General features: G+C 29.2%; 2 protein-coding genes across 2 annotated transcripts; one reads left to right on the top strand and one right to left on the bottom strand.

The window, feature by feature from the left end:
* The first annotated feature begins 466 nt into the window (after positions 1-466).
* LOC145053242 (fatty acid amide hydrolase-like) lies at positions 467-9,954 on the top strand. Its single transcript, XM_079001245.1, has 20 exons — positions 467-599; positions 809-918; positions 3,718-3,778; positions 4,131-4,309; positions 4,398-4,527; positions 4,736-4,813; positions 5,127-5,274; positions 5,394-5,506; positions 5,685-5,760; positions 7,025-7,096; positions 7,211-7,256; positions 7,499-7,576; positions 7,674-7,754; positions 8,166-8,269; positions 8,370-8,462; positions 8,549-8,617; positions 8,922-8,986; positions 9,071-9,132; positions 9,303-9,398; positions 9,486-9,954. Exons 1-20 carry the CDS (start codon positions 500-502, stop codon positions 9,546-9,548), a joined length of 1,824 nt encoding a protein of 607 aa, XP_078857371.1. The 5' UTR covers positions 467-499; the 3' UTR covers positions 9,549-9,954.
* A 132-nt stretch (positions 9,955-10,086) lies between these two features.
* On the bottom strand, positions 10,087-12,340 carry LOC145053243 (uncharacterized). Its single transcript, XM_079001246.1, has 3 exons — positions 11,808-12,340; positions 10,496-10,634; positions 10,087-10,411 (listed from the first exon to the last, which is right to left on the bottom strand). The coding sequence occupies exons 1-3, from the start codon at positions 12,165-12,167 to the stop codon at positions 10,227-10,229; spliced, it is 684 nt and encodes a 227-aa protein (XP_078857372.1). The 5' UTR covers positions 12,168-12,340; the 3' UTR covers positions 10,087-10,226.
* Positions 12,341-13,722: the final 1,382 nt, after the last annotated feature.

The following is a 13,722-nucleotide window of genomic DNA, read 5'->3' as shown; positions in this document are numbered from 1 at the left end:
AATATTAGATAATAGTTAGTCCAAACCCCTAAACATCGATCATATTTGTGAAAACGCATACATATTTCGTTGGTGATTGCTTTATCAAGGTTAAAACCCAAAAATTAGAGGTTTACCAAGGTAAAAAAAACCATTGTTCCTGGTTTTTGGGACATAATTGCAAACAGTTGCAAAAATCATCTTAATTGCAAGAATTTTTTTAAGGATTTGTTTTCCATTTATTATACAAAAAAGTTGGTCATTTACCAATTTATTATTTATATATACATTAATTAATAACTTTATGTAACAACTTAAAAAGTATGCTATGCAAAAATATAATATATGATTGTATAAATAGTTATTTAATAAATAAGAAAACGTAATATTATTTGACATGTGCATGCACAAAATTACAAAAAACACACTCACCGATACTATAAATACACAATTTATTTGAAGCCTCAAGTTACAAAGTCTTCTTCTTCTCAACAATCTCTATCGAAATCCAGCAACGAAAATGGGGTTTCTGAAGGATAACGGCGTCGTTTACAAACCTGTCAATGAAATCGATCTCAGCCCTCACAGCGATGAAGTCTACCTCTATGCCGACGTCAAAGGTCACCTTAGTTCATCTCTCTCTTATTTCTCTCTCTACTCTCTCTCTCTCTCTCTCTCTCTCTCTCTCTCTCTCTAGATACTAAGATACATATCTCTGTGTATGTATATACAGATTTCATCATGTATAGTTAAACACATAATTCGTGTGTGAAATTACACAATAATGTGTATGTATAGATTGATAAGCTTAACTTTACGTTGATTGTAGCTCCTCGAATGGCTGGAACTGTTGCGAGGATATTCGTTTGGTTTCTGGAGATGAAGATCATCGGCGATGTATTGCTGTATTTCCTGAAGAAGAACAATCGAATTCAGAAGGTATGATTTCAGGTTTTAATTTTGGATTTTTTTTCTTATAGATTCACAAATTCGTCTCGATCTCCTTGAAACCATGATTATCGACTTCGATCAATGGAATTGTTACTCGATTGATTTTTATTTATTTATTTAATTTTCTGTTTTGTAATAAATAATCTTGTCTAGTAATTATAGATATCTACGAGAATTTCCACCCAGTTTCTAGCGTAAATATTGATTAACTGATAAGAAATCTATGAATAAAAGTTGGTATTTCTTTAAAGTAGGCCGCCTAGTAATATACAATGGTTGGATGGACCTAAGAAAAAATTTTGGGAGCAAAATTAAAATATTGATAATTTGATATTTTCTACTATTGGTATATAAATTTGTTTTGATTTATAAATAATTTCAGTTTTTTTTGTTATTAAATTAGATTTTTAGATATATAACTAAACAAACTGATTTGTACACAACATTTTTTTTTATTAAAAATAACATTGAAACTTCTATTATTTTAAAATAAGTGACGTGTTAACACTTAACAGACATTAATTAAATTAAACTATGCAATGAGTGTTTCTCACATCTAACCATTTATATTTTCTTCTTTTAGCCTTTTTGTAAAATAGAATGCTTGATTTAAGAAAAATCTTTTTTCTTCATAATCAAATAAGAGTGGTTTGACCGTCAAAATAAGAGTGATTTGACATATGTTTTGATATATTTTTAGTTTTCGATATATATTTTTAAAATCATCACTAAGTATTTATTTTAGTGTAAGTGTATGGAAATGGTCATAAATAAAATTATAAACCTAAAATATTGATCAAAGAAAAAGCTCAAAACCTTTTACATTGTTATCATAAAGTTTTAATATATATATATATATATATATGGTAGGTTTGTTTGATCTATATTGTTAATTCATTTACATAGAATGATAAAAAAAATGATATTTTGTTAATTTTGTTGAATAGTTAAAAGAAATATATTATATGAATCCCTTTAAAAATTGATGTAAATATGTTGTACTTTTTGCAATTAACCTTTTCAAAAATAAAGGGAAGTAATCATTTCTAATAAATAAAGAATTTTTTGCCATTTATTAATTTCTTATGTATTTAGACACATGTAATTTTGTGGTTAATTCTTAGAAATTAATTTTCACTTGTCATTTTGTGGTAATTTTTGATTTTCTTAATGAACTATCTAAATTTTAGGTTATAGAAAGTAATTAATGTGTCATTAATTTGTTTCCTTATATTTTTAAATTTTAATATGTTTCCTTCAATATATATAATTTAAAATTGACATGTTTCTTTTAAAGTTTATTGTCATTTTAAGGCAAAATGGTCTACATAAAAAAAAATAATCAAACTTTGTTGTTTTTTATTGACAAACTAAAAAAATGTTATATGACCAAAATATAATTATTTTTCTGTAGTTTGTTTTATTAATATAAATTAAATTATTTATTTATTCATCATTCTGTTTGTTTATATATTTTGAAATTTTATTTTAAAAATATTTAATGTTTTCACTTTGATATTTAATGTTTTCTTTAAAAAAATATATTTAAATTTTATATTTTTATATATAATTTTTTTAATCAACCCGTATAGTATACGGATTTCACACCTAATATAAAAAAAATAATAAATAAAGTGAAGAGCGTAACAAACTGACGTTGGTGCATCTTATTGCTACGTAAGAGTGGGTCCACAACATTTACAAACAAATCTCATAACATCATAATTCCTGAAATTGGGTGGTATCAAAGTCATATTTTTGGTTTGTTTTTCTACTGATTTTATGTTCCATCTTTCTATTTATGGAAACTTTAATTTATAAAAACATTTCAATATGAAAAAGATGAGTGAAAGACATTAAAATGTGATTTTCGTATTGGAAAGACCAATGTCACCACCTTTGATAATAACAAGAATCAAATTACTTAAATCTTGTCTCCCATAATTCTTGTTGCAAGTAACATCTAAGACTTGATATTATCATCGTTATTAAAAGAGAAAAAGACAATTTAGCATAATCGTCTAATCACCTTGATGACTCACTGGATAAGATTAGGGATCCCCATAAGGGAGGTCTCTAGTTCAAATCTTGGATATATTTACATTCCTATTTAAAGTTAGATGAAATCCCATAAGAGCTAGAAGATTCGCATATATTTATAGGAAATCACAGATGATTTCCTCTATAACTCATATGAGATTAAACTTTATGTGGTTTCATAAAAATTATACTCCGTTACATAAACACTATTGGGGTAGAAGAATTTTTGCTTGACTCAATGAAAATGTAAAAATAATAATAACTTTTTTTACAACCTTCAATACTTACTATGGGCTCATGAGATCACAGCCCAATAAGAACCACTGCAAATTTAGTGGCTATTTTGGTCATGTGTTAATTTTTTTGGCTAATTTGTAGCAAATGATTAGAAAATTAAACTAAATTTAGATTTTTCTCATGTTTAAATCATATTTTCCACCTTTAGATCGTCATTTTTTTTTTCAAATATTGATATAATCTTTTTGTTCCAAGAGTAACAGCCTCTCATCAAGGAATGATCCATGGAACAAACTTAAAACAACAAATAATTAGACATTTAATGAAATTAATAATCATTTAATCCACTTGTCAACATTTGATATGGTAGGAGAAAAAGTAGGAACAAATGGTAGGAGGATATTTAATTTCTCTTTAATATTTTATGGTAACAAAATAATCGAAATGACTTATATTTTAAAGTCAATGTGACCCGTGTTCATTTAAAGTCACACTTTCGTTTTTCTGCAGCTTGTTTCATTTGCAGTATTGGATGAATCACCTTTATATGTTCCTTTTCAGCCTTATGAAGGTCAGCTTCATATTTCATACCATCATCTAATTAACCTTATGATTTTATAAATTCAAATCTTCCATTCGTTTCTTTATTATAACAACCTACTAATTTCATTTTGCCTATTACAACATTATACTTTTAAAAACAATCTCACAGTTATAACAACTTTTTTTTTCTTTGAAAGTGTAATGATATAATTGGGTAGATTTTCAAACAGCAATGCCTTGGTAAGAAAATTTTTCGGAAATACAATGCTCTAACAAGAAAAAAAATGGCACTTTGATGCTATAATACACAAATATATGAAAGCACATTGCTATAATTTGCATTTAGAACCCTATAAACAAATGCTTAATTCTTAATGCAGATGTTAAACAATGTGAAGAATCAAAATGCTTAGACTCAGGTTTGACTCCAGCAGAACAAGTTCAACAGGCTAAGGAATGTTTACAGTTTTTAGACAAAAGTTTGGATGAAAGTTTTCACCGTTGGACAATAATGGATTATTCAAGAGCATATAAATCGCAAAAAATAACCCCTCTCATGGTATTATTATGGAAATTCTTATAACTAAAGTTGACCACATTTGACCGGGTCCATTTTTTAACTTGTTACATTATTTATTTGTTTTTAGGTTGCAGAGCGGTTGGTATCAGCAGTCATGCAATCTTCTGCTCCAGGGACGGATATGTCATTTTTCATTAATTATGAATCTCGTGATATTCTAAAGCAAGCTACCGAGTCAACTCTTCGGTATGAGAGAGGTAATTAATTGTTAGATTGCTAAATGTTAAATCTTTAGGTATTGTTTGTTATGTATAAGAGGAGATGAGTAAACATGTTATGTTGGTTACTGATGTCAATGGAACAAAAATTACAATTTATTTTACGAATCTAGATAGAAAAACGTATCATAAATACGAGTAAATGAAAATTTTGTTGCTAATTCAAGTTTATTGTTGATGTATACAGGTGAACCGATTTCAATACTAGATGGAGTCCCGATTGCTGTTAAAGACGAAATAGATTGTATGCCATATCCAACAACAGGTAAAACACTTTATACTGTGTTTGACATGCATTGGATTGTGACTGATGTCGACAATCAGACAAAAGTTGTCCCGCCTAAAAATGCATTGGATTGTGACTGATGTCAATCTGGAATCTCGAATTTGCTAAAACATACTTGCCTTGTCATCCTTATAATTGAAAATAGCCCTAGAAAGATTATCCATGACAAGACCACCTAAAAAGGTGCGATAGATGTTTAAAGACGTAAATGCCCTCCTCATCCTCATTATAAAAATATCATCTCCTTTCATGTGAATTTTTATGCTATTACTATTATTATTATTCATTACAGGGGGTTCAAAGTGGTTGCATAAGGTAAGACCTTGCAAAGAAGATGCTTGTTGTGTTAAGCGACTCAGATCATGTGGTGCCATTCTTGTGGGAAAAACAAATATGCATGAGCTCGGGGCAGGAACCAGTGGAATCAACCCACATTATGGGTACAATAAAAAAAAAAAAACAATTTCCTAAAATTTGTAAAAATAAAAATTATAAACTCATCATTTTTTTTTTTTTTTTTTTTTTTTTTTTTTTTTTAATTTCGTTCTGAATAATGCAGGACAACCCGGAATCCATATGATCCGAACAGAATCTCTGGTGGTTCATCTAGTGGATCTGCTGCTGTTGTTTGTGCAGGGCTATGCCCTGTAGCCCTTGGTGTTGATGGGGGAGGTAAATAAAATAATGTATTTATGCGTGATAGATATTGTATCAGGACATTATACATTATACTGATACACTGTGTGTCTGATAAACAGATCAGACACATCAATACCGATAAGTCTGATACATATGATGTGTATGTATCAGACATTTATCACACAAAAGATGATTTGTTTTCCTTGTGTAGGATCGGTGAGAATGCCGGCTGCTCTCTGTGGTGTTGTTGGTTTAAAACCATCTTTTGGTCGCATACCATACTCTGGGTTGGTATTTCATATCTAAGGAAACTTAATTAATTAACAAATTAAGTAATTAATTAATGCGAAAAAAATCACCTAATTTTCATAATCTTTTTCCAGTATTTAGGCAAAGGTTAAGGGTTTTCTGAAATAACCACCAATTTCACAGATCTCAATTGCAAAATTACTCACGAAATCACCAAACTACATGGCTTTAAAGAAAAATAAATTTAATATTTTTTTCACAGGTTTGACCTGTGAAAAACAAAATACAAAATTCAAAGAATTGCACATATCTAACTTGCGAAATTTGGGACCTATAAAGAAAACATTTTCTTTTTGAACTTTTTTGATATAAGTCTTCAAAGATCATTTTCACAAAAAAAAAATTGTATTATAGTTTTGACATGTAAAAATACAAAAAAGAAAAAAAAAAATTAATAGTTAAAAAATTCACAGATTTTGCAGTTATGAAGGTTTGACGTGCGAAATTATTTCACACATGCAAAAATCATAGGATTTTTGTCGAAAAAACATTGTTGTTAGCTTTTTTTATGGTGGGAATCTTAAAAGAACATTTTCATAGCAAATAGATAGTTTGATATTGTTCGAATGAAGTGCTAAAATGAGAGAGCTTTACCAAAAAAAAAAAAATAAGAATAAAAAAAACGACTTATCTTCTCTAATAAATGAAGGTTTTTTTTGCCACTTGTCACATTCTTATTCATTTTGCCACATGTCATTTTGTGGTTATTTTGAATTAATTTTTATTCCATATGTAATTTTGTGGTTTTCCTATTTTATTAAATTTTATATGGTATTTAAATTTAATAATAAATATATATCAATTTCATTAATGGACTTTCCTTATAATTTCAAATTTTCATAATAAAATCTCATTAATTTGCTTTGATTATTTTATCTAAATGATTTGTTTAAATTTAAAAGAGAAAAAAAAATACTTTATTTTTAGTAATTCAATATTTTGTCATTTTTCTAATAAATTCAAATTTCTCAAATGTTTATACATATTTAATTGTTTTAAATACACCCATGTAATACATGAGGCTCACACCTAGTATACAGCATACAGGTGGCAACTCACGGGCCCATCAGACCCATTTTGTAGTCTATATTGCCATTTCAGTGTATTATACCTGCGAATTTATGGCTATTTCTGTAGAGCCCCAACTTTTTGCCTAAATCTTGTAAAAACCTTAGGAGGATTGGTCTAATTTGTCTTTTCCTCTTAATTTATAAATTAATAATCATAATCTTTTCTTTTTAGGGTTATTCCTTGGAACTGGACAGTTGGAATGGTTGGGATACTAGCAGGCACAGTTGAGGATTCGTTGATCGTGTCAGTACTTCATATATATATATATATATATATATATATATATATATATATATATATATATATAATTTGATCTTTTTTTTGTTGCAACTTACACACAACTTTCACTGTTTTCAGTTATGCTGCAGTGAGCGGAGGAGCTGAAGCACAACAACCAACTATGGTACTGTAAAGACTTTGTACTGTGTTTAGCCTGTATTGGACTGGGACTGGAACTGATGTCAATCGGACAAAATTTTAATTTTACATCCCCACCAAAAAAGGTGGGACAATGACTTTCTCTCGCTCTAAATCTTTTGCTTGTGCAAAAAGACATGAACGCCCTCAACATCCTCGTTATTGAAAATAGCCCTAGAAAGCTTGTCCTAACAGATTAAATTAAGAATATTTATTTACTCTTGTTAGAATCAGCAGCCTAAACTATACCTCCCCATGCTAAAGCCTTCTAACCAGATGTCCATCAAGCTCGCAAAATCTAAAGAGGTTCTTAATCATACACCATTAATTTTTTTTTTTTTAACACTTTTCTTTTGTATAAATTGTGCTTTTAACATCGGTTTTTCTGCTTTTTATATGCCAGTGGTTTAATGACTGCAGTGATGACATCAGAATATGCTGTTTAACTGCTCTAGATAATCTCTATAAATGCTACGGATGGCAGGTATTTAAATCAACTATTCGCTAAACATGTACAAGAAATAGGAATACACAACAGTTATTTATACCGAATTATAGCAACATCATTTACATGCAAAACATGTTATTTATATTAGGGTTAAATGCAAGAAATAGCAAGGTATTGTAATTGATGTGCTTATTATATCATCCTATTTTTATTTATTCCTATTACAAAATTGTATTTTGAAAAAAATATATATTGAATTATAGCAAATGAATTTAAATACAAAGCAAGTTTCACAGCTGGAATAAGAAAAAGTTGATGATATTATAATTGGGTAGATTTTTCAAAGTACAATGTTATATGAAATAATGAAAGTACATTGTTATTTCTTGCATTTAGCCCTTTCTATTATAGTAGTTGACTATATCTCTTCTTTTTCTTTTGTTTAAGACTGTGGAAGTGACTATACCAGATATAGAGGCGATGCGTTTGGCACATTATGTAACTATAGGTTCAGAATGTGCAGCTTCTTTTGCTCATTATTTGGAAAAATTGTACGTACTTAAAAATTAAAATACACACATAATTAAATTATCTATATATCTAAATACAAAATGTACCAAATGCTGAAATTATGAATGGAATTTGAATCAGTGATAAGTCGGAATCTGGATCTGATGTAAGAGTAGCACTTTCTGTATACGGAGCTTTCAGTAGTAGGGATTACTTACAAGCACAACGCATAAGGTATACTATTTTTGTTGATTAACCTTTCAATGATCCCATTTTTTTCATTAAAATAAAAAAGTTTTCTTCTACACTTTTTAATGCAGGAATCGTCAAATGAAGATTCATGAAAAGATATTTGGTATGGCTGATGTCATCGTTACACCTACAGTCGGGTATAGTCTCTTACCTTGAATCCATCTATTGAAAAAAAAGGAAAATCTTTTTAGGGCAATTTTCGATGATGAGGATAAGAAGGGCATTTACGTCTTTTGAACGATAGCAACTCCCTGTCACACCTTATTCCATGTTTTTAGGTGGAACAGAAGAACTACCACTTTTGTTCCATCAACATCAGTCACAGTCCTAATCCAATGAATGTCAAATACAGTACAACTGTTCTGTTCTGTTTGTATAATATAATCATTGAATTTGACTATTTGTAACGTTTGAAAATTATTTCTTTATCGTTCTCGATAGCATAACAGCATATGAAATAAAGGATGATGTTAAGAAAACCGGTGAACTCGACTACGTCAATGGAGGTATTTTTAATTAATTCTTTTTTCTTTTTTGATTTTTCATATTTGTATTTAATTTTAACATAATCCACTCTCTCTTTCTCTCAGCTTCACTCGTTCGATATTCTATAGCTGGAAACTTTCTAGGACTTCCAGCTGTCACTGTGCCGGTATGCTATACAGGAATTAGCAACATACTTTCATTTTTTTAATACAAAATATAACAACATACTTTCACTTTTTCCCACTTTATTAGAAATAGAATGCTATAATAAACAAATAAATAAAAGTACATTGCTATTTTTTTTGCATATATCTGACTTTTAAAAGTTTATGATAGATTGGATATGACAAACTTGGATTGCCCATTGGCATTCAATTTATTGGAAAACATTGGTCTGAAGATATGTTGATACAGATAGCCTATGCAATGGAGGTTTGTTGGTATTCTCTGTAGAGATATTAATTATATCATAATTGTTTATTTAATACCTAAAAAACTTATTTAAAATGGTCTTTGCAGGCATTGTGCAAGGCAGAATACAAAAAGCCAAAGGTTTACTATGATCTACTAACTGAGATCTAACCAAATTACAAAAATTACCTAATCACAGAATTTAAAAAAAAAAAATATAGATGAATAATAACAACTTATATATTTCCTTCAGTTATAGACACATACTAGAATGTAAAGGTTAAAAATGCACTTCTTTACTTTCTTTTCATGTTATAGAATTCCAACTTTGCAAAGAAAAAGTGATTGAAATTTAATCAATAAGACTGAAAATGGAACCGATGTATATGGACAAAAACTGAAACTTTTTACTCGCTCTCGATTTCTCATCTGTGCAAAAGACGTTAATGCCCTCCACATCCTCATCATTAATAAATAATAATAGCCCTACAAAATAGCTCTATGCTGCATTTGTTAATCAAACACAACCAGACAAACTTTCTAGGGCTAAATGGCTAATAATAACAATGAGGATGACGAGGGCATTAACGTCTTTTGTACATCCAGGTCCCACTTTTTTGGGTGTAACAAAAAAATTGCAGTTTTTATCCCCATTGATATCAGTCCCAGTCCAATGCATGTCAAACACAGTACAACCTATTCAATCATGTTCATTCCTAACTCTAATATATGAAATAGTAAATTGCACAAAACAAGGACATATACACGTATATTTTTGTATGCTTCATGTTCTTGTATCGAATGAAATACTATAATATATATATATTATATTGTAGTGTGTGTATCACCTTAAGATAATGTAATAAAATCTTGTAAAGATTGAACCAAACTTGGAGGCCAATGCTTTGTATCTTTTACATATCCAAGATCCGTATATTTTGGATCAAGAAGAGTTGCTATTGTGAACTGGTTTTCAGCAAGCACAGGTGCATGCTTATCAGAGTATAATGCTGCTGCTAGAGCTGCATGCACTTCTGTAATCAATAAACATAGATACGGAATATTAATACACACACTAATACACACACACAGTGATAATTTAGATTTTGATTTATTACCTGGACTTCCTTTTAAAGAAATGGAAACATCCTCCATTTCTGCAATTGCTTCGTTTTTGTCTCCAACTTCATATAAGGCTAATGCTCTACCAACTCTTGCGTACTCTGAAAGAGCAAAGTCTTTGTATTCTCTTACAACCTAAAAATTAGGAAATTAAAAATGTCTGAAATACCCTTCATAAATGAATTCTTAGTATCACTTTTAGACAAATGTGGTAAAAGGGTCATTTACTCTCATTCAGACAGTTCATTCGATACAAAAAAGAAAAAGTCTTCATTCAGCTTTTTCTCACATCTTTTATCCATTCAACACTTTATCCATACATATGACTTAATGAGAAAAGAAAAGAATCAGACCTTAATCCAGATATCCTTATATGACTATATGAGTGTTTCTTCTTTAAAAAAATGTTTCGGAAATAGTCTTTTGAATAGTAAAACGAGATTATAGGTTACAATGTTTGATTTGACATATGCTTTAACGGGAAAGTTTGCTTACTAAGCAAATACCTAAAATACCCTTCAAAGAAATGATATAAAGAAACCAAAAGGCCTATGGCCTAATGGCATCATGTAAAGTTTTACAACCTATGGGTTGTAGGTTTAAATACCACAAGTGTATTAAGTTTATTTTTTGTTTACAATAATAAAAAGAAATCCAATCTCATATTTTGATAAATGAAAATGTCTCATTACTATTCAAATAACAGCAATACACTTCAATATAAGAAAAATGAAATGAATATTATGGACATAAAACAGCATCAAAGCACTCTATATAGTCAAAGAAATTAGAACATTTGGTTTGACACATAATTTATTGGAAATGATTTGATTATTTGGTACATTCCTAAACAACCCTTCTAAATCAAATTCCATTTAAATTACAAGTCTGACTTTGACAAATGTTTAATGTAATTCTTCAACTATTTATCAAATACCAAAAATACCCTTACTAGAATATCAAATCTTGTAGACCAACACCAATAGCTACTAATTACAACATGCGACATCACACATATCTCAACAATTACCATTTTTAGTTACTCACTATTTTCCAAAAAAATTAAACACTTCCTAATTTGGTTCTCTGAATGAAATAATGTTCCCAATCCAAATTCACTTATTTATTTACTTGTATATTATAGCATCCTACTTTCATTTCATTCTAGAACTGAATTATACTTTCAGTTTTTTTGCATTATACTTCTTCTGTGAATTATACCCAATTATAACATTGTAATTTCAATTTTTTGCATTTATAAATGCATCTTTGATTTTATTTTACTAAAGTGAAAGAACTATTATATACCCGTGTAAAGTATTTGAGAGCTTGGACATAATCACCCTGGGCCTGAAATTCCCTGCCTTTCTCAAGAAGCTCCACCGCTTCCGCCACTCTCCGGGATACCTCCGAGCTCGCAGCTCTCTCGGCATCCGTAACCGGATCGAAAATAGACGCTGCAACAGCTGAACCCGAATAGCAACTCAGCTGAATCGTTGTGATTGAAATTGGAAGAGAAAGCAACAGTAATTGTCTCCTTTGTATTGTTAATTGGGGCTTCGAAGATGAGGAAACGATGATGAACAAGGGCTTCCTTTTGTTTACAGTGATTAGGGTTTTGTTGGGGTTGGGAAGAAGATGGGAAATTGGTGGGCTACAAGCACCCATTGATCTACTTTCTTGTTTTGAAGGCTTGACTGCTTGGTTTTTGTTAGGAGTTACGATATAAGGACTAGTCCCTCCTTTTCCCTAAATTATGAAAAGTAAGACAAATGAAAGCATAGGATATTGGACTAGTTCTCTGTGTAAGTAGATCCTGTAATTTGGTACACATACGAATATGATATGAGATTTGTGTTGTCTACTCGAAACAAATTGGTGTCGACATGTAAAACATGTAACAAGCATAAACAAATTCAGTTTCTTACAAGTGAAACATGTCTATTTGTGTAAATTGGTGTTTTCTTGTAACAATGTTAAAAACATGTATATTTATAACACTGACACGTAGTGTTGATAGGGATATTAATCGGTTCGAGTTAATCGGTTTTTTTAACAATTTTAAGTTATAAGTAACCAAAACCAAATAACCAAAACCAAATAAGATTCAGTTTGATTCGTTTCTTTTTATTCCGTTTGTTGTTTTAGTGGTTAAAGCGGATACCAAACAAATTAAAACAAATAGTCAAATAAAATCAAATATCAACTCCATGAGACAATTTTTTTTAAATAATTAAACTAAAATAAAACTTTCAACTATTTAAAGCTTGTCCAAAAATTGATAAAAAGAAAAAGTAGGGATCAACTTTAGAACCGTCGAAACCGAACCGAATTTAGTAATAAGACTTGGCTATTGGTTCTTCACTTTTAGAAAAACCGGTATCGGTTCTAACACATGTCAAGTTCTACAAAACCGGGTTAAAAAACAGAATCGGATCGGAAATTTAATAGTAAAAATACCATGCAAATCGTTTTTGAAAACATTATCTCATTATCCTAATCTATTCCTAATTGAATGAGTTTTATTTATGAATATTATAAATGTAATGTAAATTATGTGTTTATTTCTTGTATGAGAAATTAAATATCCTCCTATCATTTGTTCCTACTTTTCCTCCTACCATATCAAATGTTGACATGTGTCACTTTTAATTAGACAATGAAATTAATAATCATTTAATCCACTTGTCAACATTTGATATGGTAGGAGGAAAAGTAGGAACAAATGGTAGAAGGATATTTAATTTCTCTTCTTGTATTATATCCTCCCTAATAAATAAAGATCTTTTTGCCACATGTCAAATTCTCATTTATTTTGCCACATATAATTTTGTGGTTATTTTAAATTAATTTTTATTCCATATGTCATTTTATGTTTTTTTTTTTCATTTTATTAAATTGTAGATAATATTTATATTCAATAATAAATGCATATCAATTTCATTAATGAACTTTCCTTCTAATTTCAAAATTACCAAATTAAAGATTCATTAATTTTCTTTATTTATTTATGTAAATTATTTGTTTAAATTTAAAAGAGAAAAAAAACATTTTAATTTTTATAATTCAATATTTTCTTATTTTTCTTATAAATTCATACTTTTTAAATGCTTAGAATTTTATATTTAGTTTTTTTTTTTTTAAAATAAACTCATGTAATACATGGGTCTCATACCTAGTACTTATAATAATACTAGGTGTAAGACCCATGCATTACATGAGT

The sequence above is a fragment of the Lactuca serriola genome, chromosome 5 (genome assembly GCF_051521515.1).
Source record: "Lactuca serriola cultivar US96UC23 chromosome 5, Lser_US96UC23_V15, whole genome shotgun sequence".
In the NCBI taxonomy this organism is placed as follows: Eukaryota; Viridiplantae; Streptophyta; class Magnoliopsida; order Asterales; family Asteraceae; genus Lactuca; species Lactuca serriola.
This window is presented reverse-complemented; position numbering and strand designations above follow the sequence as displayed.